At 38.8% G+C, this 26,052-nt stretch overlaps 1 protein-coding gene across 7 annotated transcripts in view; it reads left to right on the top strand.

The window, feature by feature from the left end:
* Positions 1 to 26,052, top strand: part of LOC136864693 (SPRY domain-containing SOCS box protein 3) — a 261,046-nt gene that overhangs the window by 73,819 nt on the left and 161,175 nt on the right. For all 7 annotated transcript variants that reach the window (XR_011017856.1, XM_068226384.1, XM_068226383.1 and 4 more), the window contains exon 4: positions 616 to 718. Coding sequence is in view for 6 of the 7 variants with exons in the window: in XM_068226384.1 (XP_068082485.1) it covers positions 616 to 718 (103 nt within the window). In the remaining variant the exon portion in view is untranslated. The remainder of the gene's footprint in view (positions 1 to 615; positions 719 to 26,052) is intronic.

Below are 26,052 nucleotides of genomic sequence, written 5' to 3'. Positions count from 1 at the left end.
GGATCAATTTCTGGACAGCAGTACGTTGAAGAAATATTTGGATCTCACAAGTTATCTTTCCTGGAAGGCTACCAAGGAGCCATTTTCTAGGAAGATACCATTTAAATCATGTTTCAAGTCTTCTTTAGTCTGCTTGGTCATCTAATTTGTTGCCCATTGAAAACTTGTGTGGCCAGATGGAAAATCAGCTTCCTCCATTTCAAAGTGTTTATGATTTGGAGCATAATTTGCAACAACTGTGGATAGTTCTTTCACAGGATAACACATGATATCTTTCTGATTCTGTGCCCAGTTCTATCAAGGTAGTCTAATGAAGTACTAAAGGTGGCCTTATTCTATACCATAATTTGGCTGAAATTTGTCCTCCTGCAGTGATGTTTTAATTTGCTCTTTATTTTGTGTGTACCATCTGAATAATAGGATTTCGTTTGAATCTTACAGTTCCTTCCAGGTGTTCAGATTTTTATGCCTTTGAGTGTACAAGAAAACATACTGTACAAGAATAAGCAAAGAACATAAACCAGCTTTGCTTAGGATAAACTGTCACCACCATACCTTGATTTCTTTGGAAGACTAAGATGAAACATGCTGAAACTATAATTTTCTCCTTTACAGATGGTTGGAGTTGGCACATCAAAAATAAACCTGAGAGAACCAGAAGTACGATTTTGTAGTTTCTTAGGATCAGATGAGGAATCTTGGGGCTTTTCATATAGAGGTAAGAACTTGGTGTTGTTGAAGTGTATCATTTTAGTCAGTGCTATGTTTCCGACTATTTGTCATCCAGAATGTGAAATTAATTGTGCTCTTTTTATTGTTTTGTCTTGAAAATTTAGTGTATGTTATTCATTTACTCATTCATTTATGCAGCAGAGACCTGGACAGTGACAGGTGGGGAGGGAGCAGAATTCAAGTCAGCGAAATGAAATACCTCAGAAGTATGATAGGAAAGACAGATTGAGAAATGAAGATGTGATAAAAAGGATAGGAGTAAACAAAGATGGTTTGTACATGTAATAAAGAGAATGGAGGGAAAAAGAATACCAGAATAGATGATGGAGATGAAGTTTGAGGAAAAGAGACAGAGGGAGACCTAGAAAGAATTATTAACCATAGAGGTTCAGTGGAAAAGAATAGAAAGGGAGTGTTGGGCATTGAAGGAGGGACCCTGCTAGATTTTCCCAAACCGTTCATATCCAATCTTGTACAAGTGATGTGTCCACCCTTTTTCTTGGATATGCACATTGATCCCTTGTGGAAATTTTACTTTAGGCATTGTGTTTAGTTTTAGAACAACATAAGTTGCAAGCTTTCTGCCATCAGCTTTTACAGCAAGCATTGAAGTACATCGTTGTTATTCGCTTCTGGTAGCACTTAAAATAATAATCGATGTCCCTTTCTTATCGATTTTCGGCTTTGTGGCATATGGAAAGTTATTGGCTTCTGACCTGCGGTTCATATTTGGGAGATCAAATATTACTTCACTTACGCTTCTCAGCCACTGGTTAAAATCATTCAACATTTTTTGGCATAATGTTGTTTTATTGAAGAGAAAGTCCATTTATTTTCATAAAATTATTCATCCAGCCACAGCTATCCTTCAAACAGAGACTCTGATTCCATGTGCAGCGGCTATTTCTTGTCCTTTAAAATACAGCCTTTCATGAGAAACAGCATATCCAATGTTGCGCAACGAAATCATATATTTAAGCAGATCCTCCTCTACTTGCGAAAACTTGCCGCGTTTTGGTCTGCGAAATGCTTTGCGAGACTTGGTCACTTCAGGAGCACTTCTCTGTTACCACAATAGCGCACGTTGCATTTGGACACAGAGTACTTGCGGCCCGCTGCCCTATTCCCATATGTTTCAGCGTAACTGATCACCGCGAGTTTATATGATGCAGTATTACTCAAATACTTGCTCACTGTGGACTAACAAACAACTTTGAAATCACAGAAAACGCATGTCTCTTACCCGAAGCACTCGTAAAATATGTTTGTACCAGACTGGAATAGAGCGTCACCAGCCACTTCTGGGCTGATTCTCTCACTGAACTAGTGCAGTGGTATTTCCTACCATCTGATAACAGCACGTTGCCCAGTATTTGGAATGCCCGGTTTCACAACAGGAGGGCTGCTACTTGAGTAGCTGACATCTTTATTTCGAAACTAATCTGGAGCTGCCTGATGGATGTTTGAAGAAGTGGATGCATCAAGTGCGTGAACATTTCTTCTTCTCCACTTTGGACCCAAAAATATTCAGGATGAGTAAATTATGCAAGGGCGTTAATTATGCGAGAAAATACTCTAGCTATTAAAAATTGGAGTTAAAGTGAAAGAAATGATAACCATAGATTAATTACAGAATATACTAGAAATAAATAATGGCGCGCATGAATTATTGTCGAAGTCCCAAGTAGTAGACGCTGTGCATGTACAAGTTGGTGCAAACCAAGTGACTGGTATTCACTAAAAGTTGACCATTATCTTATCTCATTCTTATATCCATAAACCTGTGTGCGAAATATGAAGACCCATCATTACAACAGATGCTAAACAAATAGCATCTTATCAAAAGTAGTTGTAGTAACATACAGTTTGTGAGGGAGACAATGACACAAGTAATACACATGTGGCTTCACGCCAAGTATCCAATTGGCTCAGAGATAGGATGCTCACTTTGAACCTCGAGTTTGAAGGTTCTGACCACTCGGCGATGGTAGGCCTATATACAGTTTAGTTTTTTATTTATTCATACAACATTTTACTTACTATCACTCAGTTGTACTATTACTGAGATGAAATAAATTTGATAAAAACTGTATGACCTTGGCCACTGTTCATTTGGTGCCATCTAGGCTGCCTGCGCATCAATATCAACATTGTAACCTCACTGGATCTCTCTTGGGCAATTTCTGGCTCAGCTTATAATTAACTTTTTCAGGTAAATACCAAATGTGTTGCCTGAGATCTTTTACATCTTTTACCTGGAGCTTTGAATGGACTCTTTCATCCCTTCAAAAATCTGACTTTCTCTGTCAGATATGAACCCAGAATCTAAGGATCTGACAGCTAAATCACTCCACTGATTCCCAGAGCTATCAACCATTTGAGAAGTCATAATCTGTGTAGTCGGAGGGCAGTTGGGTAAGAGGCCAATGGCAGAGAAGCATGGTGCTGACTGTGAAGCCACTGTTGCAAGTTGGGAGAAGGTAAATTGGGGAAGAGTCATCTTGTCCGATGAGACATGCATCTCAACTGGCCCGCAGGGCCCTATCACAGTATACCATGAGCCTGGTACGAAATATGACCCACACTGTGTGAACCAGCATTAAAAGACAAGGTGCTTGCACATGTGTTGCTGCGACCCCAAAGAATTCATTTTCCAGCAGGAACCATCTGGCGTACCAAGCCAAAGTCGTTCAGGTATGGTTTTAAGAATCCCAAAATCATGGTTTTAGATTGGCTTCTGAAGTTTCTAGATCTAAACTTCATAGAGAACGTGTGGGTGATGTTAAAACAAAGGTGGTTTGACGTCTGTACAGATGACCCAACAAGGAATGCAGCCCGGTTGTAGGATCAAGTTCTCAGAGTCTGGAATGATCCTGCTCACAACGAGGATAATTTCTGCAACATTGTGAACTCCATGCCACAATGAATCCAATGTACTTGGGAAGCCCAGGGCATGTGTACAAGGTATTAGGTCTGCATGCCTGTTTGGTATATTTATTATTATTAATTCATCTTTATTTAATGTAAGGAAGGTAGGTTTATCTTTGAACCCTCGAGCCAGTAGTTGATATACCTCTAACCGGTGGGTGTGCATTACACATTTGTAGTACCTGTTGTATGTCACACTAACATACATATTATTCACAGTATATGCAGATATAACATACCAAACTGTTCATAATGAACCAAATATTTGAGAAGTGGTTTGCATTTACCCTCAATTAAACCATCTTTTAAAAATTCTGGCCCGTTAAGTGCATCATACTTCAAAAAAAAATTATATTGTATGTACACATCGAAGAAAAATGAACATTAATTTTTCTGAAACTTTTGAAAATAGAGAATTTCGTATAGAGAAATTAATTTTGATGATAAGCCTGCAAATTTTAAGTGGAGTGTGCTAATACTTCACTAATTATCCACTAAAAAGTAGAATTACAGCATGGCTAACATGCATGCATTGTAGATTACAGTAGTGCCATTCTACTCTGGGCCTAGTTCACTACGTCCGTCTCTCCAACCAAAACAACTATCATCTAGATCAGACTCATCACATGAATTTACAGATGTGTTTAATTCCATCACAATAGCTTCATCATTTAACTCCGAAAGCCATTGTATGTGAATAGCCAAACTGCAAACCAGGAGAGCAAGTCATAACAAGAACAATACTTTGTTTAACGCAAGTTCGAATTCCAACCTTCATTCGTTCCAAATATATCACACATAAATGTATGTATTTAGTACCAAAACATGATTTCCCATTCCAAGGAGAAAACATGCCTGATCAGTACCGCCCAAATATTGTTGAGCAGAAATACTTACCTACTTCTCTATATTGATTGAACCAATTGGAACCTGACTAATAGTCTATCGTGCAGGGACAGAAAACTCTATTTTCGAGAATTATGCTTTAATTTTGTTTATTGAGAATCAGTCAAATAGCCTCCATGGCTCAGGCGGCAGCGCGCCGGCCTCTCACTGCTGGGTTCTCTTGTTCAAATCCTGGTCACTCCATGTGAGATTTTTGCTGGACAAAGGGGAGGTGGGACAGGTTTTTCTCCGGGTACTCCGGTTTTCTCTGTCATATTTCATTCCAGCAACACTCTCCAATATAATTTCATTTCATCTGTCATTCATTAATCATTACCCCAGGGGAGTGCAACAGGCTTCGGCAGCCGGCACAATTCCTATCCTCGCCGCTAGATGGGGGCTTTGTTCATTCCATTCCTGACCCGCTCGAATGACTGTAAACAGGCTGTGGATTTTTATTTTCGAGAATCCGTCAAAAAGTAGCATTTTTACAAAGCTATACACATAACATATCAATATCTAACTGTTCGTTAACCGTTTTTCAGTCTTCAGCAGTGAATCATTGTGTGATATATTTTGAAGCAGCTCTCCAGATGAAGTGGAACACCACATTTTTCACATAGCTAGCTCACTTCGGACCTTATTTTATGAGCCGTGCACACTTTGCTGGGCTTTGAAGGATGTCTCTTCCTTTCTGTTGGAGGTCTATGAAGAAAAATCATTCTCATTATCACTTTCTAATCACTTTACAAAATCTACATAATCCGCCATGTTTATTTACTAACAAGCGCAAGCAGATAGCATTTTGTACTTTTATACAGTATTCTGTGGACTTATAAGGGTGGATTCCATTTCGAAGATTCACTGAACATTGGAGTACTCTACATGGGTGAAAGACTCATCACTCGCTAATAACGAAAACCACAAATGTTTATAAGTTGGTACAGAACGGTTCCGTAAGTTGGTGCCAATGAGTTAAGGACAGCCATAACATGGCAACCCCATTGCCTGTAATGGTACTAAAATTATTAAAGGAGGGAGTGGGGTTTGAAATTGCAGCCTTCTATGTGAAACAACGCATTCCAGACACCTGAGCTACAGACACGCATTGAACGAAGATGAGCATATTCCTCTCTTATGTGCATGGCCCAGCCTAATAACCCGATGCAGTGGGTAACAAGTATTTCACGTTCTTCATGTAATTTTAGTTTGTAAAGTAGAATTGCCCATTGTATCAGTGTGGACTAATCCTGTTAACTTCAACGTGATAGCTAGAGCGCAGATTATATGTAATTACATATTATTCTGTTCCCGTATATGTAGCTGCAAGAAAAGCTAAAATGTTGGCAAATCACACTGAAAGGCCATTATTCCAGGAGTTTAAGTTACATATTCTTACATATTTCAATGCATAATAAATATTTTGATAAATATTACATATATTAAATATTTTGAAGGATATTACGCATTTGAAAGAAAACAACATTCTTTTTTCACTAATTTACATTGATTTAAGTTTTTTAATTAAACACTTGAAAATAGTTTTAAAAGCCTGTATGTGTCGAATATCTAAAAATAATTTAATACTTTCAAGTGAAGTACAGTAGAACTTTGATAATTCGAAATTGGTTAATTAAAAATCTCTCCTAATTCGAAGCAGCTCTCGTTCCCGGAAACATGAGGTACGGTTTTGCATGTTATTTAAATCGTTTAATTCGAAATACGGATAATTTGTAATTCGAAGAACAATGTCCCATTACCGAAATTCAGACTTTTAATTCGAAACTGCTTTTACGTTTAAAAAAATAGTATTTTACAGAGTAATTTAAATTCAAAATTTCTCCGCGTCATGAAAGAACGCGTCTTCTGGAACGTGCAGGGGTAACTTGCACGCTTTCACCCACTTCGGCGTGTCTACAGTGTGCTTCATATCTGCGAAGTTCGAGCGGAATCGTAATTATTTTGTATTCGGCGTTTTAAGGGGAGATTAAAAGCCCTTTTGGTGAAAATATGACTTTCTTTCTTGCCCCAAGTTGTAGCAGGGTCTTTTCTGCTCATTTTGGTGTATCATTTGTTAAATTATGATGGTTCTAAGTATGTTTAAAATAATAAGTTATTGAAATATGACTTACATTGTTTCATTTTTATCTGTGAGGCACACCGTACTGAAACACTTTCTTCTAAAGCTTGTCTCAGAAAATATTTTATGCAGAAGGTGGTGACATGGTATATTCATTTATTTTAGGTTGGCAGGATTGCCAAAACAGATGACATGGTATATTAATTTATTTTAGGTTGTCATGATTGCCAAAACAGTAATGGAGGACATTTGATTATATTTGTCGTAATGAGTGTGCATCTTCCCAGTATTTTTACTTTCAAAATTACTTGGTTGTGGTGTGAAATATAAGTTACTTAGATTTGTATATTCTGCAACAATGGTGACAAAAAGGCTGTCCATCAATCAGTGTGTAACCAAAACTATGAAGGTACAAGTGGGGGCATGAAGACAGCTGCAGCAAAAGCTATTTTCAGTCGCTCTGAACAAGCTCGAGGGGCTCGCTATGTCCAATACCTGGGAGATGGAGACTCTAAATCATTCAAGGCAGTAATGGAGACTAAACCCTATGGTGATACTGTTATTACTAAGTTGCAATGTGGAGGCCACGTCCAAAAGAGAATGGGTACATGTCTTCGCAAACTGAAAGCACAATATGGGGACAAAAAGTTGTCAGATGGTAAAACCATAAAGCATTCTGGAAGGTTCACTGACAAGGTTATAGATGAACTTCAAAACTACTGTGGCAAAGCAATCAGAGACAATAGCAGTGATTTACAGGCTATGAGAAGAGCAGTTTGGGCCACGTATTTTCATAAGGGTTCTTCTGATGAGAAACCAGTTTACCATCTATGTCCTTCTCCTCCAGAAACTTGGTGCAAATATAGGAGAGCTGAGGCAGCTGGAACTATTGACACCACCACCAGAATGCATTGCCAGAAGCTGTTATGGAAGCAATAAAGCCAATATACCGTGATCTGGCAGCAACAGAACTGTTAAGAAAGTGCTTACATAGAAAGACTCAAAATCCCAACGAGTCATTTAACAATGTTGTGTGGTCTCGTATTCCTAAAAACGTTTTTGTTGGGAAGAAAACATTACAGTTGGGTGTATGGGATGCAGTAGTAACATTTAATGATGGCAATGTTGGAAGGCTGAGGGTCCTACAGGAACTTGGTGTCAGAATATGTAAAAATACTGTCAAATGTTTCAAAGACCTGGATCAATTACGGTTACAAAAGGCAGAAATTGCAGCTCAGAACATGACCAAACGAGCTAGGAGAGAAAGAAGAAACAAGAAACTTGATGTGGAAGTTAAGGAACAGGATCCAGACTATGGAGCAGGGTGCTTCTAGTAATTGTATGAACATTTATTACAATAATCATGTGTGTAAGTTCTAAATCCTCATTTCTGAAAAACATGTTTTTCTTGTACAAATGACCCATTATCTCAAACTATAACAGATACACTTGAAATCTTCAGATATAGCTAAGTAACATCTGTTAGTACAATGGATCTACACTCATGTAAATTGCTTTTGTATCTTGGGAGTTATGTTAATAAACGTTCCAAAACATTGAAGAAAAAAAGCCAATTTGTAAAATTAAAAAAAAAAAAAAAGATCCCCAAGTAAGCTATCATATTGAGTGTAGATCGTGTACATTATAAGTACTCAATAACCTTCAGTAAGGATTTAAAGTCTACCTGAAATAGTTTATGAGAAAATGGGTCAATCAATATCGTAAACTTAACATTATTAGCATAGGGCTCTTAATCTCCCCTTAAGGAACGCCACAATATCACGTAGCAGGCAGTGTGCGAAGAGGTAAAATCTGCTAACACTGGCGATGCCGACAGTTGGCAAAAAAGCGTGGCTTATAGCCTATAATCAATTTGTACGCACCAAACAGTATTGTCAATGCCGATGAAACTGCATTGTTTGTTTGTTTGTTTGTTTTATTTTTTTAAATGCTGAGGCCAAACGGACTTATGGTTTTAAAGGAGAGAATTTCCTGCTGGGAAATGTACTGTGTTATTATGCAGTGCACACGGAAGCGAGAGACTTCCTTCCCCCTTCATAGGAAAGTTTGAAAAGCCATGTTTTAAGGGCGTCGGGCACTTTCCATGCAAGTACAAGGCATCTGAAAATGCAAACAGTACAGTAATCCAAAAGATAAAGCATTTGCACAGGGGAGCCAGCATAATTTTTCCTCGTCTTTGAATGTGTTTTTCTTCCTTTCATTGCGTGAGGTTATGTTTGCAGTTGTTTTATCCAAGTGCATTATTTGAATAGTGTAAATGCACCTTGTTGGATACATTTCTAAAATAGTGTTTTTCATGGCATTTGAGAAGTTTAAACTGTGAATCAAGGTTAATTGCATTCAGTAACGGGTCTTAGAATATTTTGTGACGCCGCAAGCGTTGGCATTTTTAAATTACTTGTTGGCTATAATCTATTAGTTTCATGGTCCGTATTGACAGTTCAAGTACAAGTATGAAGGATGAGTTGATTAGGTGGAGAACTCATCCTTCATACTTGTACGTGTTGGTGGTTAATTCGAAATCACGTAATTCGAAGTCCGATTTTTGCATCCCAACGACTTTGAATTAACAAGGTTTTACTGTATTCTGTCAAAGAATTGCATCCCTTATCTATGTTGATGGTTTATACATCCCTTAAGAAGTAATGGTACAGTGTGAAGTGTGGGTGAATGATGTGTCGCTGCTACTACAAAGAAAGACAGTGAAATTTACCCTGCAGCTGGGATGACCGCTTGGCAGAAATAACCCATGGAAGAAAACACTTGCTTCAACCATATTCTGAGTCACAGTTGGAGAATATCTATGGCGCCAGTCTCATCCAAACTAGCGTCAACGATTGGTTTCCGACTGATGAAGGCTTTACAAGTGACGGTAAAGTCGTGCTATGCAGTGTGTGTGACAAACTTATTGGGTGCTCCATGAAGTCACAATTTCAACAGCATGTAAAAACTGATCTTCACACGAGAGAAAGTCCTCCTTATATAAGGGGCGCTGGAACCTTCTTAACCTTCTACCAGTGAATTTGATTAAGATTTGTGCATGGCACTGGTCGTTGCAAACATACCATGATATAAATTTGGAGTGCCGAAGTTTCAATGATTCCTACACAAATATTGCAACTTCAATATTCCAGATGAATTAACACTCTGGAAAAACTCTTGAACTCCTGCTACATTGACACGATAGGAACGATTAGAGCTAAACCTGGCGATTCATATGTATGGATTGCCATTGATGAGTCAACCGATGCCTTGCGTCTTTTCATTGCAAACCTCCTAGCAAGTCAATTGATTCCAGAGTCTCTGTGTAAGTCTTATTTAATTTACTGCAAACCACTGGAACAGACAAATTATGCTACAGTTTTGCGATTCATCAGCAACGGACATAAAGAGCTAGGGATTAACAAACAAAAGTTGTTGGTGCTCTACTCGGATGCTACATGCTAAAAGCTGCTGTTGCATTGCTTGTGTTTTACCCCAAAATGGTCCTCTTCACATGTTTGGCACATGGATTACATCAATTAGCTGAGACCATAAGAGAAAAATTACTGAAGTGAATGCTTTATTATCAGCAACAAGAAAGGTTTTCCACAAATCTGCCTATCGCGTACAGTGCTACAAGAAATTGTTACCCGATGTACCTTTATCTCCACAACCTGTGATCACCAGATGGGGAGTGCGACTCGTTGGCTGAACGGTCAGCGTACTGGCCTTCGGTTCAGAGGGTCCCGGGTTCGATTTCCAGCCGGGTCGGGGATTTTAACCTTAATTGGTTAACTCCAATGGAACGGGGGCTGGGTGTATGTGTTGTCTTTATCATCCTTTCATCCTCATCATGACACGCAGGTCGCCTATGGGAGTCAAATAGAAAGACCTGCACCTGGCGAGCCGAACCCATCCTGGGATATCCCGGTACTAAAAGCCATACGACATTTCATTTCACCAGATGGGGAACGTGGATAGAAGCTGTGAACTTCTTTAATGAACATTTTGAAACAGGGAAGTCAGTGGTGGAAACATTTCCTCCTGAAAGTGCATCTGTGTGTGAGTGTATGAGTGTCTTCAAAGATTCAAAGATGATTTCATTGATTGCATACAACACAAGCAATTTTAGTTGGATTCTGAACAGTATTACAAAGCTGGAAACTTCTGGACTGACACTCGGTGAATCTATCTATAGTGGAAGGTGCAATCATTAAACTGGAGTGTTGTGCTGGGAGCAATCAGTGAGTGTGTTTCAGTAAAATTCAATGGTGTCTTGAAAAAGAACCCAGGATACAATTTTTTTTCAAATGTATGCCAGATACTTAACGGTGAGTCTGTGCAGCTCCCCAAGAATGAGAACATATCTTCCAGCATCACTCATTCGAAATACGCACCAGTGACTTCATGTGAAGTTGAAAGTTTTTTTTTTTTTGTTCTATATATATAAGAACATCCTAACAGACAGAAGGTGTTCGATGACAGCTGAAAATTTGGAAAAATATTTAGTTGTAATTGTGCCTCCAAATGAAAATTAGAGCTTTAATAACGTCTGCACTTTTAACTTTTTTCAGTTTTGTTTCCTTTTCTGTGTACAAGAATACGTCAAACAAAAGCTTAGATATTAAGTTACTTTTTTTTTTTTTTTTTTTTTTTTTTTTTTTTTTTGTAGTTGGAGCACTTTAATCAGTCATATACATTAAAGTCTAATAGAATTTAAAAAGTCAGGTTTTCAGCTTCTTCTTCCGTTCCCAAAACTTCTCCATCCTGTCGGATGTGGCTGCCCTTTGGTTGTCAGTAATGGTGTACTTCATTCAAATGTTTGAGTGTTTATTCATTAGAATCCTCTTCTCTTCTCTGCCTTCAATTTGGACCATTGATAAATTTAATTCTTCAAAGTCATTCATGATCACTGTGAACTAAGTGTTCTTTGTTTTATTTTTCCAGAAGTAACTAAATAACTACTTCACTAATCTGGTTTCTGGCAGTCTGAATGCATGACCAAAAAAAAAAGAAGGCAATTCTCCTTTTCCGCATTGTACCTATTATTGATTAGTTTTCACTCTTAAGGGGTATCACATTCTTAATTAATTTCACTATATAACATTAAAATTAAGCGATTGTTTACTTCAGTCTTTATTTTTAACGAGTTAACAACTGCTATCGGCCACGTTATTTACGCGTTTATTACAAGAACGTGTTCTGCTCTTTCATTTCAAATTTTCTTTAGAGAAAAGCAGTCGACGAGTATTACTAATCGACTCCGACATCGCCTTCAGATATTGACGAGATAGCTCGCAAGTGTATATAGCGAGAAAACAATATCGAAGATGTTCGATCATATTTTGTGGCAAACGTTACCGTTTTCTTATTCAAATGGTGCCACCTAACTTAACCATATTATATATATATGATGAAAACCTATTTCAAGTGCCAGAAGGGAAGCGATAACCTTCTCTTTATAAATTTACGTGGGAATAGCCTTTCCGAAATTTATCTAGACGCGAGAAAATATAATCTGGAATCAATTATGCGCTCTTCCATATCTTGAGGTGTATTGCATTCTTACTTAATTTTTTACATTAAAATTATGCGATCGTTTACTTTAGCCTGTATTTCTAATGATTTAACAACTGCTATCGACCATGTTATTTATGCATGTTCTCTTTCATTTTGATTTTGCTTCACGGAACAGCAGTAGACGGGTATTACTAATAGACTCGTACGCCTTCGAATATCGATGAGAGAGCTCACCAGTGGACATAGAAAGGAAATGATACCAAAGGTGATCGGTTGTAATAACGTATGCGTCAGTGATAGGACTCTCTCTGTAACCGAAGAATAATACGTAGTTTAATATAGGAATTCTGAAGGGACAGACGAAAGCTGTCGCAATAATGGGGTTATCGTTATGTGACTTACTCGCTATAGTGGACTTCTACTGCACTTCATTAGTAATGATCTCCGTTGGCCATCAACTTGGTGTTTCTTATTTCTGATTGTCCTGATTCTTCTATCTACTTTCTGCAACTTATTGGTTGTTGATTTAGTGTTCAACTTGAAGAGTGTTTCATAGCATAAGTTGCTTTGGCTTTTACAACTGTATTGTAATGTCAAAATTTAGCATTCATGGAGATTTTTTTTAATAAATTGGCCTCACAATCTTAATTTGTTTGCCATTGTCGAGATGAATGGCTGGTGTTTCAATTCTGAAGGTCTGCATCATTTCAGTCTTTTCAAACAAGATTTGCAGTCTGATTTTTGCAGCAGTTTTCTAGAGTTCAATTTCAAATTTAGCTTCTTCCACACTACTTGCTAGTAATGCTCTTGCTAGTAATGCAAGATCATCTGCGAATGCTAGGCAATTAAGTTAATATTTCTGCCTATTTGATGTTTGAATGACATTTCTTTACCCATTCTCGCATGACTTTCTCCAGGGCACAGTTAAACAATAATGGCAAGAGTCCATCTTCCTGTCAAAGTCCAGTGTGGATTTCAAATGGCTCAGACAGTTCACCTCTGAAGTTGACCTTTGACTTAATATTCTTAAGAGTGATTCCAGTAAGATTGATGAGCTTCTGGTGTAAACCAAATTCTTTAAGGACTTTCAGTAGTGACTTTGCTTTTTTTGAAATCGACAAAAGTTATGATTAATCTCATGTTCCGAACTCTATGGTGTTTCATGATCCACTTAAAACTGATGATTTGATAAGGACAGCTTCATCCTGGTTGAAATCCTCCCTGATATTCTCCCAGTTCCTGGTCAAGTTGTTCCTCAATGCTTGTGTGTATATATATATGTATCCAGTAATCGGGAGATAGTGGGTTCGAGCCCCACTGTCGGCAGCCTTGAAGATGGTTTTCCGTGGTTTCCCATTTTCACACCAGACAAATGCCGGGGCTGTACCTTAAGGCCACGGCCGCTTCCTTCCACTTCCTAGGCCTTTCCGATCCCATCGTCGCCATAAGACCTGTCTGTGTCGGTGCGATGTAAAGCAAATAGCAAAAACAAAAAAAACATTTTAAAAATAGTTTGTATATATAATTTTAAATAAAATCTTATAAGTAACAACAAGCAGAGATATAACCCAATAATTACTGGGATCCAATCTATCACTGTTTTTATGCAGTGGCTGGATTGTTACTGTAGTCCATTCCTCGGGCATTTCCTTAGTATTCCAGATGTCTATGATATGTTTGTGTAAATTTTGAAGGGTTTGTTTATTTGCATTCTTCCATAGTTTTGCTACCAATTGATTCTCTCCTGTTTTGTAGTTCTTGAGGGAGCTTATTTTGATCACTTCATCATACGTTGGTGGTATAACCTTTCCAGTGGAGTTCTATTTTTTTGAGGAAGGATCTTCACAGTTAAGTAATTCTTTTAAAATAGCCAGTCATAATTTTAGCATTATCCCTATTATTTTGTGCCATTTCCCCACTTCAATTTTTCATCATAAGTATAGGTGGAGTGCACTTTGATATTTTTGGAATCTTTTGTAATCTTATTTTATGTTGACTGAATGCTTCTTCTATGGTATTTAGTATTTCTTTTTGATAATTTCTTTTAATTCTTCTAATTACTTTGGCTGTTTGTTTTCTGGCATTGATGAGTTCTTCGTGGGATTTTTTTGGTTTTCTGTTGTTGGTCAGATAATGATGCTTTATGCCTTTCTTGAATTGCACTGTCACATTCCTCATTCTACCAGGCATGTTTCTTTCTCTGTTTAATGGGAACAATTTTCTCAGCTACAGTTTTCAGTTTATTAATTATCATCCCCAACTTGTCACTGAGGGGTAAAATAGATTTCTCCATATATATTTTATTATTTATTAAGTAACTGGGATCATAATTTCTTCACTTAGTGGATTGAGATTTTTTATCTCTGTTAATTCACGGCATAATCGTCGCCACCGCGTAATCGTCGCATCCTTTATTTTCAATACAAAAATCGGACTTTAAACCTTTAATTACATAATCGTCGCACGTCCAAATTTTGTTCACTAATCTGGTTAAAAGGTAAATGGAACTGCAACGTAAGTTGCACATGAATGCGCAATTTAAATACGTGTATGGTTTATGGGCAATTTGGCAACACAGTCACGTTTGCGACATGTTGCACAACGTATAAATAAATAATACCGGTATATGTACGACGCATGGCTTACCGGTAGACTATCGGCAGTTTGACAACGTGGTCGCGAGACAGTGTACTATTTATTCACCACCTACATATTATGCTTACCGGTAGGCTATCGGCAGTTTGACAACGTGGTCGCGAGACAGTGTACTATTTATTCACCACCTACATATTATGAGTTCCCATTTGAAATACGTAAGGCTGTAAGTTATCGCTTATCGGCAACGTCGCCAGGAAATACCGGCTAGGTAGGTTGAATGGACCTCGAACCAGCCCTCAGATACAGGTAAAATTCCCTGAGCCGGCCGTGAATTGAACCCGAGGCCTCCGTGTAAGAGGCAAGCACGCTACCCCTACACCATGGGGCCGGCTCCTGTGTTATTGCGCACGAAGTGAAATCCAAGACGATAACGCAGATTTCCACGGAATTATTCAGCCGAATTATTTACGATGTCTCAGTTGTCATCGCTAGACTCTTATCTTACTATTACGTCGTAAGTGTCCGGGCATGGGATGAAAACTTTTATCCAAGCAGTCAAGATAATTATTATCCAATGCTATTAAAGTTTTATTTTATAAACTCGTCAGTAATGTAATGTAAAATCATCAATAACTGGGAAGAAATATTAACCTAATTACCGTATGTTTAAAAGAAATTGAAAAAAAATGAATGTTTGTTACTGACGTCTCGGAATACAGTCAACTATACAGTAGATCTACACCGCGCTAGCTAGAGCTCCGGTTTGCAAGCTTTGCGCAAGCGCAGTAGTGTGTCGCAACCAACGAGCTAAACTGATAAATTGTTGCATGCTTCCTTGCTGCCTAACAGTATTGGCTGCTCTGGAATGGACAGATCACAGATGCATTTATTTGTTTCAGATTTACGTGATTACTGTAGACATGTGTGCTTGAGAATTTGTTTTTAATTTGTGTTTTGGGTGTTTGCAGAAATAATTTGTTTTAATAGTGAACAATTACGGAAAGTCATTTATATCGCAAAACATTAACGTGTGAAGCATTTATAAGCGATTATGGGTAAATATAGAAACTATTCTGCGGGCTTCAAGCTAAACGTAATTGCCTTCGCTGAACAGCACGGGAACAGAGCTGCAGAAAGAAAATTTTCTGTGAGTGAAAAGTTGGTGCGTGACTGGCGGAAAGTAAAAAACAAGCTAAAAAGCACAAACCCTTCTAGACGCGCGTTTAGAGGTCCTAAAACAGGGAAGTTTCCTATAATTGACGAAGAAGTGTTTAGGTACGTCAGTGAAATACGTAACAATGGCTGCAGTGTATCATATGAAATGTTACAAATTAAGGGACAGGAGGTAGCGCGCAAACACAACATACCGGTAACTCAGTTTAAGGCGACTCGTGGGTGGATTAAGGGGTTCATGCGACGACACAATCTGTCAGTGCGAAGGAGAACAACACTAAGCCAAAAGTTGCCTGCTGATTACACGGACAAGATTGTAAATTTTCACCGATTTGTCATACGTTTGCGCAAGGAAACTTCATACTTGCTTTCTCAAATCGGTAATGCCGATCAGACTCCAATCTTTTTTGATATGCCTCGCAACAGCACTATTGCGCTAAAAGGATCACGGAGTGTATTAATGAAAACCAGCGGTAGTGAGAAGTTGCGATGCACGGCAATGCTAGCCATTACAGCTGACGGGAGAAAGTTGCCGCCTTACATCATTTTCAAGAGGAAAACGATGCCTAAGAATATACAGTTTCCCCGTGGAATTCATGTACGAGTGCAACCGAAGGGTTGGATGGACGTAGAACTCATGCTGGACTGGGTTAAAACTGTGTGGAATAGAAGACCTGGTGCACTACTAAAACAACCAGCTCTGCTTGTTTTAGATAGTTTCCGAGGTCACCTCGTGAACGAAGTGAAGCAAATTCTCACTACAAATAAGACACGACAGATAGTCATTCCTGGTGGCCTAACATCTGCTTTGCAGCCACTAGACGTATGTGTTAATAAACCCTTTAAAGACCACTTACGTCGATTTTACAACGAGTGGATGATGAGCGGCGATCAGCAATTGACGCCCGCCGGAAATATCAGGCGTCCACCCTTGGACTTGTTATGCTCGTGGGTGAAGAAGAGTTGGGATCTTATACCACCTGAACTAGTCTCCAAGAGCTTCAAAAGGACTGGGATTTCGAATGCACTAGACGGTTCCGAAGATGACGCAGTGTGGCAGGGAGACGAAGAATCTGATACTGGTATTAACAGAGGCGAGGACGGCGCATCAGATAGCGAAACCTGCGATAGCGACACCGAAGATTTGGAATAAATTGCGTACCGGTAAGTCCGCATTTCACAACAAAGCGATATTTTTTTGCAAGTGTAATATTTTAACTTTAATACTCAAATTAATGACAAATTAACTTAATACATTCATTTTTATTTTCAGGTTGGAAAAACGTTCGCCGAATTGTTGCGAAAAATTATGAATTTTGTTTTAGACTATTTTAATTATTTTGATGTATAAACGCGAGTATTACGTGCATCCTAAATTTGTATCAAATACAATTTAGTTATAAATACATTTTTTGAGTAATACAAATACTGGTATTAAATATTCATCGTATAATGGTCGCACCCTACAATTTTTTTCGAAAATTTTGGTATAAAAAGTGCGACGATTATGCCGTGAAATACGGTAGGTGTTAACTTTATTTTTATTTTTGATATATAATGATCTGAATCAATGTCACCCCTCACTCCCTCCCCCTCTGGAGAACTTTCACATTATAAACTTCTTTGTAGTAATCTCTAGCCATGGCTACATGGTCAATTTGAAACTCCCCCAATTTTACATTATAGTCCTCTCCGTGTAAGGACGTACCCTAAGGGTGCAACCTTACCCTTTCTCCCCTGTAATATTAAGGTATTGATTTATAGTTACTTTTGTTGCTGTTGGGTATTTTGCAGGTCTTTTTCAGTGTCAGTAACCATATAGTTTAGGGACCCTACTTGCCAATACGACATCTTACATTTACTGTTAATCTGGCACGTTGGCAACGTTCAGCGTGAATTGCGTGTTGCCACCGCATTGCCGTTAAAGTCACTAGTGATACATTTGCGAGAATATTTAAAGCATATTTTCTTTTTCTGTGGGATTGTAAATCTATTTGGCTAATACCAGGTAGCCTAAGTAGAATTGTGGCATGTTCGGGTAATGCATTTAATAACATAGTTTGTGTGAAATGATGAAAGTGCTCAAATACGCCAATCTCATGTCTAGATCTACCGGTACATGAAATACGAGTAACTCTTGCCGGATGAAATTTTGGCAGTAGAACTTATAACATTATTATTTTCAAATCCGCAATGAACTTGAAAGCTGACCTGATTTCCGTTCACGGAGCTTGGCACATTAGTATTCCTATATGTTTCCTGATAAGCTTGAAGATATAACCAGCCTGCAGGCTGAAAATATGCCCGATAATCTCTCTCCTTACTGGTTACCGGTATTGATGAGAGAAGGAAATGTTCACGCAAAAGAAAGGGAAGTCATTGGATGTCTGGAACTTTCGAAAATCACACTGCAAAGACTTATTAAATAAATTGCATCGTTTAACACGCCCCTCTTTTCAAGAATATGGTTATAGTACACCTACTGTATATCAAAATAAAGACAGATATATGTAACATTAATTTGAGTGAGAAAGTGTGTTTATTTCCTTAATTCCTCATTGAGCCTGGAAATCGACTTAATTATGAATATCTTGATTTATTTCATCTTAATTTTTATCATTTACTAGGGTATGGAAACGTTCATTATCGGTGTTTACATTGAGGTTAGTTTGTTATGGTTATGTCTGGTGATTTTAATATGTAACCAGGCAGGTTGGCAGCAGTGATCAGCCATTACAAAAAAGAGAAAAGAAGAGCATCGGGCGGCGATATTTACTTTCTGGGGTATTGCCTTACGTGGCGATTACTTTAGGTCATTTCCAACCCATTAATTTGTGTGGTTATCTCTTAAATCTTGTGGTTTCCAGAATAAGTCCATGGTCCTCACAAAGTTCAATTAATCTTTGCCCATTTTTGTTTGTGAATTTATGAGCTAGCAAACTTCCCACTACTGTACCTACATTGAAATCCCCAAGCAAGAATTTAATGTTTATATCAGGGTTGTTTAATAGTAGATGGTCCAGTTCTTTCCAAAATTTGTCATTTTCTTCTTTAACCTTGGCATTTTTATCATTTGTTGGGGCATGGACATTTATCAAAGTATAAGTTTTAGTCCCCACTTTAATTGTTAACGTTGCCATTCTTGGAGAGTTTGATGAGAAGTCCTTAACGAGTCTATTATACTGTTATGGACTGGGAATCCCATTCTAAATTGTGGAACATTTTTAAGTACTCTTTTTCCTGGAGGGCCTTTGTAAAAGCGATATCCTCCAGATTCTATTGGATTCTATTCCTAAGTTCCTGAAGAGCTGTCATTAAAATTTTATGTTGATCCAGTATATCTGTTAAAGGTTTCATCTTGCCGAGTTTCATTAGTGAGTTTATGTTGAGTGTGGCAAAATATGAAAATTTTCGTGGCTTGTTGAATTTAAGTGTTCTCTTAGTTTGCTGCTGCTGCATGCTCCTTTTGGATTCTAGGCACTCTGACTCGCCTTAATCTTCTACGTGACATACCCCTGTATCCGAATGGTGCATTTGCTCGGATCTGCGATATTGTATGTCCGAGCCGGTTGATTCATTTGTTAGAAGACCCTTCATGATTGGCTGATTGTCTGATCATTACGATCGAAATATTTCTGACTGAGGTCAGCGTTTACAATTCCAGATATGATCTGGAGAGACAATATGTGAGGTATGAATTGGTGATTCACAAGGTTGTGAAGTGTGTGTTTGTTCTGCAAGAGTTATTTTATTTTGCTCAAGTCCGCCGGTATACCAGTGAAGACCTCCCTATTCACCACCTGGGACGCGCCACGTCAGAGTATCACCTCTTTGCCTATTACGGCACCGTAACATCTTTAATTAAATATTTTGTCAATTTTAGCTACATATTTATGTACAAATTTCTCATTTTTATATTGCACATAATCCGGGCTCTAGTGATAGCTGTCGTATCTTGTGTAACATGTGCTATACGACTTAAACTTCGGGATTTCAGAAATGGGCCATTACTTATTTCTAGTATTATAGCAGATTTACAGACAGGCAACACAACCATACTTGAGTATAACAGACATAGATCTGCTCTTGTTAAGCTTCTGACATGTCAACTAAGGTTGAAGGGATCCCACCTTCCCATACCTAATGTTTATAGCTAGTTCATGAAAATAGAAACATAATCCAGTCTAACTACTGAACTAAAAGATTAGTACGTCTTTTGCTCCTAAAATAGGAAACATCCTCAGCTACAAATGTAAATGTGAAAATTGATGCGTATAGTTAAAACACTTATATTGAGAACGAGGTAGAATTTTTTTTTATGTTATGCTAAAACATACAAAATATGTCAATGTTCAAGTTCATAATAAAAACTACATACATGAGTGAGACGTGTTTGTACAAAGTAGTCTTCCTTTCTTGAAAAATTCTGGAACTATTACTGTTGTTGCTTTATGTGAACTTAAAATAACTTAAAGCTGTCATTAGTGTACTTAAAATTTTTAAAATTTTGATACGAGGACTGAGGAAACTCCTTGAGAAACTAAAGTTGAAGTTAGGTCTTGTAAACTTCTTTGTATGGCGTAAATCTGTAAATGGAAAGGAACGAAAAATAAAACAAGAGAAAGCCTTGTAGATGTGCGATGGGTATTGAATTAATTTTTAGAAGTTTTTTTTCTACTGCATTTATTTTCAACTACAACAGAAATAGCTTCATGATCACTCACACCATCTATCATTTCGGTTTCTCTATACAGTTCATCTGGTTTTATCAGCACCATATCTACATTATTCTTTACTATAGTAGGTTCCATCATTTTCTGATTCATTTGTCCTTCCCAGATTAACGTGTATAATATTTTCCTTGGTCATGTTTTCTATATTTTTCATATTCTTCCTTGTTATCATTTGGTAAATTGAGATCTCCTGCTACAATTACATTCCTTTCTGTGTCGTTCCACACGTAAGTGATTAATTTACCAAATAATTCCGCACCAGCATCACCTCTTCCAGATCTGTACACCCCGAAAACATCAAGTTGCCTATTATCTTCAGAGAACAGCCTTACCCCTAGAATTTCACGTTTCTCATCTGTAACTTTTTCATAGCTTGCAATTTCTTCTTTCACCAGTAAGGATACCCCCACCCCTCCCCCTTCCCATTGGATCTAACCTGTCTCTACGATAAACATTCAAGCTCCGATATAAAATTTCCTTGTTCATGGCATCTCTTCTTAGCCATGATTAACTCCTATTACGAATACAATATCTAAATTACCCAATTCTATTCCTTTCCTTATAATACTTCGAGAATTTAACACCAACAACTTCATCATCCATATTTGACTTCCAGCTCCCAGTACTCTCATTGTTCCCTACTCCACTTAGCTTCCCTGAATGTACCTCCCTATAACTCTTCTAAACAAACCTCTTAACTTTATACGTACCACGGTTCAAGTGAAGGACATATGAGCACAGATCCCTATCTTGTACTCACCTGTTAGGGTCTACAGATCTCACACCCAGTTTCCCCACACATCCACTCCATAGTCTTGTTTAAATCTCGGATCACCCTCCAGTCAGTATCCTGCCTACACAGCATCCCTCTGATAATCTCTGCTCCCTTGAACTTCTCTCAAGCTGCATTAACCATATCCCACACATCCCTAACTATATTTGCACTTATTCCTTCTTGTGTTACTCTCCCCCTTCCCTTCCACTTTCCTCAACATTTAACTTAACTAATTCCTGGATAACAAACTACCCTGTTCCATTTCCTTCTCACACATTTCCTATGTGCGTAACATTGGATTTTGCCACAACCAGAGCTTCAAACCTATGCACCTCATTTGTTCACCTCTCCTCCTGGTGTCTCGTATCTTCTGTGATGGCTGCAGTATCCACTTCCTCGCGTTTCTCCCTCTCGTGACCTTATTCCTCCTCCCTCTTCCTATCCTCTACTCTAAGTTTCCCTTTCTTCTTGCCTTCTCCCTCCTCTGAAACACTTCCCTGATCATCTTCCCTGTGGTGTTCTGCCTCCAGACTGTATCGATTCCTCACAGATACATCTCCGGAACTCTCCACCAGACTAGATCACTTATCCTCAGTTTCTTTTGTTAGCCCCTTCTCCCGTTCCTGCCCCTCCTTTTCGTCTACCAACTGTACCCTGTACATTGTTTTCTGGGAGAGCTACCTGCATTTCTCTCCTCTGTTAGAATTCTAATTCTCTCTTTCAAACACTCTACTCTTCCCTCATTCTCCTTAATGCCTGTTCACACCTACGGTCCTTACGCCTGCATTCCTCAGACATTCCTTAATCTTCTTCACAGGAACATTAAGTACTGTTTGGTCTTAATGCACTCTATGGTCCCAACATTTTGTCCTGAAAGAGTTTCATGAATGGGTCTATAAATCTTCTGATGGGTCTCTTGCATTTAAGTGTGGTTATATTCTAGTTGTGTTCAAATTTGACATGGTTACCTTTGAACATGGAAATCAATTACTTTTGCTGCATAGTCAAGCACAGAATAATAGAAAGCTATCTTGAGATGTTCTAAACTGAAAAAACTTAATGCTTAGCACATTAAAAACAGGATAATGTTAGCTTATTACCATTGTTTGTGATCAATATATTCATTCATTCATTCATTCATTATCATTATAGACTGTTATGCCTTTCAGTGTTCAGTCTGCAAGCCTCTGAGAATTTACTAAACGTCGCCACAATCCTCAATTTGCAACTAGTGTTGCGGCCTCATGTAGTTCTATACCTCTTATCTTTAAATTGTTAGAAACCGAGTCTAACTATCGTCGTCTTGGTCTCCCTCTACTTCTCTTACCCTCCATAACAGAGTCCATTATTCTCCTAGGTAACCTATCCTCCTCCATTCGCCTCACATGACCCCACCACCGAAGCCGGTTTATACGTACAGCTTCATCCATTGAGTTCATTCCTAAATTAGCCTTTATCTCCTCATTCCGAGTACCCTCCTGCCATTGTTCCCACCTGTTTGTACCAACAATCATTCTTGCTACTTTCATGTCTGTTACTTCTAACTTATGAATAAGATATCCTGAGTCCACCCAGCTTTCGCTCCCGTAAAGCAAAGTTGGTCTGAAAACAGACCGATGTAAAGATAGTTTCGTCTGGGAGCTGACTTCCTTCTTACACAATACTGCTGATCGCCACTGCGAGCTCACTGCATTAGCTTTACTACACCTTGATTCAATCTCACTTACTATATTACCATCCTGGGAGAACACACAACCTAAATACTTGAAATTATCGACCTCTTCTAGCTTTGTATCACCAATCTGACATTCAGTTCTGTTGAATTTCTTACCTACTGACATCAATTTAGTCTTCGAGAGGCTAATTTTCATACCATACTCATTGCACCTATTTTCAAGTTCCAAGATATTAGACTGCAGGCTTTCGGCACAGTCTGCCCTTAAAACCAAGTCGTCAGCATAGGCCAAACTGCTTACTACATTTCCACCTAACTGAATCCCTCCCTGCCATTTTATACCTTTCAGCAGATGATCCATGTAAACTACGGACAGCAAAGGTGAAAGATTACAGCCTTGTCTAACTCCTGTAAGTACCCTGAACCAAGAACTCATTCTACCATCAATTCTCACTGAAGCCCAATTGTCAACATAAATGCCTTTGATTGATTTTATTAATCTACCTTTAATTCCATAGTCCCCCAGTATGGCGAACATCTTTTCCCTCGGTACCCTGTCATATACTTTCTGTAGATCTACGAAACATAAACACAACTGCCTATTCCGCTCGTAGCATTTTTCAATTACCTGGCGCATACTGAAAATCTGATCCTGACAGTCTCTCTGTGGTCTGAAACCACACTGGTTTTCATCCAACTTCCTCTCGACTGATCGCACCCTCCCTTCCAAGATGCCAGTGAATACTTTGCCTGGTATACTAATCAGTGAGATACCTCGATAGTTGTTGCAATCCTTCCTGTTCCCTTGCTTATGGATAGGTGCAATTACTGCTTTTGTCCAATCTGAAGGTACCTTACCAACACTCCACGCTAATTTTACTACTCTATGAAGCCATTTCATCCCTGCCTTCCCACTATACTTCACTGTTTCAGGTCTAATTTCATCTATTCCTGCTGCCTTATGACAATGGAGTTTATTTACTATCCTTTCCACTTCATCAAGCATAATTTCACCAACATCATTTTCCTCCTCCCCATGAGCTTGGCTGTTTGCAACACCAGCATGATGATTTCCTTTTACATTGAGAAGATGTTCAAAATATTCCCTCCACCTCTCCAGTGATTCCCTGGGATCTATTATGATTTCACCTGAATTACTCAAAACACTGTTCATTTCCTTTTTCCCTCCCTTCCTAAGATTCTTTATTACTGTCCAGAAAGGTTTCCCTGCTGCTTTACCTAGCCTTTCCAGGTTATTACCAAAATCTTCCCATGACTTCTTTTTGGATTCAACAACTATTTGTTTCGCTCTGTTTCTTTCATCTACGTATAATTCCCTGTCTGTATCAGCCCTTGTTTGGAGCCATTTCTGATAAGCCTTCTTTTTACGTTTACAGGCTGCTCTCACTTCATCATTCCACCAAGATGTTCGCCTTTTCCCATCTTTACACACAGTTGTTCCTAGGCATTCCCTTGCTGTTTCTACTACAGCATCTCTGTATGCCACCCATTCACTTTCTATATCCTGAACCTGCTTACTGTCTACTGTTCAAAACTTCTCACTAATCATATCCATGTACTTCTGTCTAATTTCCTCGTCCTGGAGATTTTCTACCCTTATTCGTTTGCAGACAGATTTCACTTTCTCTACCCTAGGCCTAGAGATACTTAGTTCACTACAGATCAGATAGTGGTCTGTATCATCGAAAAATCAGCGAAAAACTCATACATTCCTAAAAGATTTCCTGAATTCAAAGTCTGTTAAGATATAGTCTATTATGGATCTGGTACCCCTAGCCTCCCATGTGTAGCGGTGAATAGACTTATGCTTGAAGAATGTATTCGTAATAGCTAAACCCATACTAGCACAGAAGTCCAGCAAACGCTTCCCATTCCCATTAGCTTCCATATCTTCCCCACATTTACCAATCACCCTTTCATATCCTTCAGTTCTATTCCCAACTCTCGCATTGAAATCGTCCATTAGCACTATTCTATCCTTGCTGTTGACCTTGACCACGATGTCACTCAATGCTTCATAAAACTTGTCAACTTCATCCTCATCTGCACCCTCACATGGTGAATACACGACCGAGCTCGATAGCTGCAGTCGCTTAAGTGCGGCCAGTATCCAGTATTCGGGAGATAGTAGGTTCGAACCCCACTGTCGGCAGCCCTGAAAATGGTTTTCTGTGGTTTCCCATTTTCACACCAGGCAAATGCTGGGGCTGTACCTTAAGGCCACGGCTGCTTCTTTCCCTTTCCTAGCCCTTCCCCGTCCCATCGTCGCCATAAGACCTATCTGTGTCGGTGCGACGTAAAGCACCTAGCAAAAAAAGTGATTATACGGACACAATTCTTGTCCTAATTCCTTCCACTGACTAATCTACCCACATCATTCGCTCATTTACGTGCCTAACAGAAACTATGTTGCGTGCAATGGTATTCCTGATAAAGAGCCCTACCCCAGACTCTGCCCTTCCCTTTCCAACACCCGTCAAGTACACTTTATAATCTCCTATCTCTTCCTCATTATCTCCCCTTACCCGAATATCACTTACTCCTAGCACATCCAGATGCATCCTCTTTGCTGACTCAGCCAGTTCTACCTTCTTTCTTCCTTAGCCCCATTAATATTGATAGCTCCCCATCGAATTCCATTTCGTTTGCCAAGTTATTTCCAAGGAGTCCCTCGCCTGTCAAATGGGAGTGGGACTCCATTACTCCCACAGGTCCGAGGCTTGCTTAAAATGTTCTGAGCTCAGTAAATTCATGAAGCAGGATGCTGCCCTACTTGCACATGGTCCAGGTGAGGATCTCTCCTCTAACGGGTTATGGACCACCGGTGAATTGTATAGTCCTAGCCGCCTGAGCACAAGGAGGGTCACGACTCAGAATATGTCCGAGATGCCCACTCCCATTCCATAACAACTGGTATCCCGACTCTCGG

The sequence above is a fragment of the Anabrus simplex genome, chromosome 2 (assembly GCF_040414725.1).
Source record: "Anabrus simplex isolate iqAnaSimp1 chromosome 2, ASM4041472v1, whole genome shotgun sequence".
Lineage (NCBI taxonomy): Eukaryota > Metazoa > Arthropoda > Insecta > Orthoptera > Tettigoniidae > Anabrus > Anabrus simplex.
The sequence above is the reverse complement of the archived record's forward strand: the minus strand, read 5'-3'. Positions and strand labels throughout refer to the sequence as shown.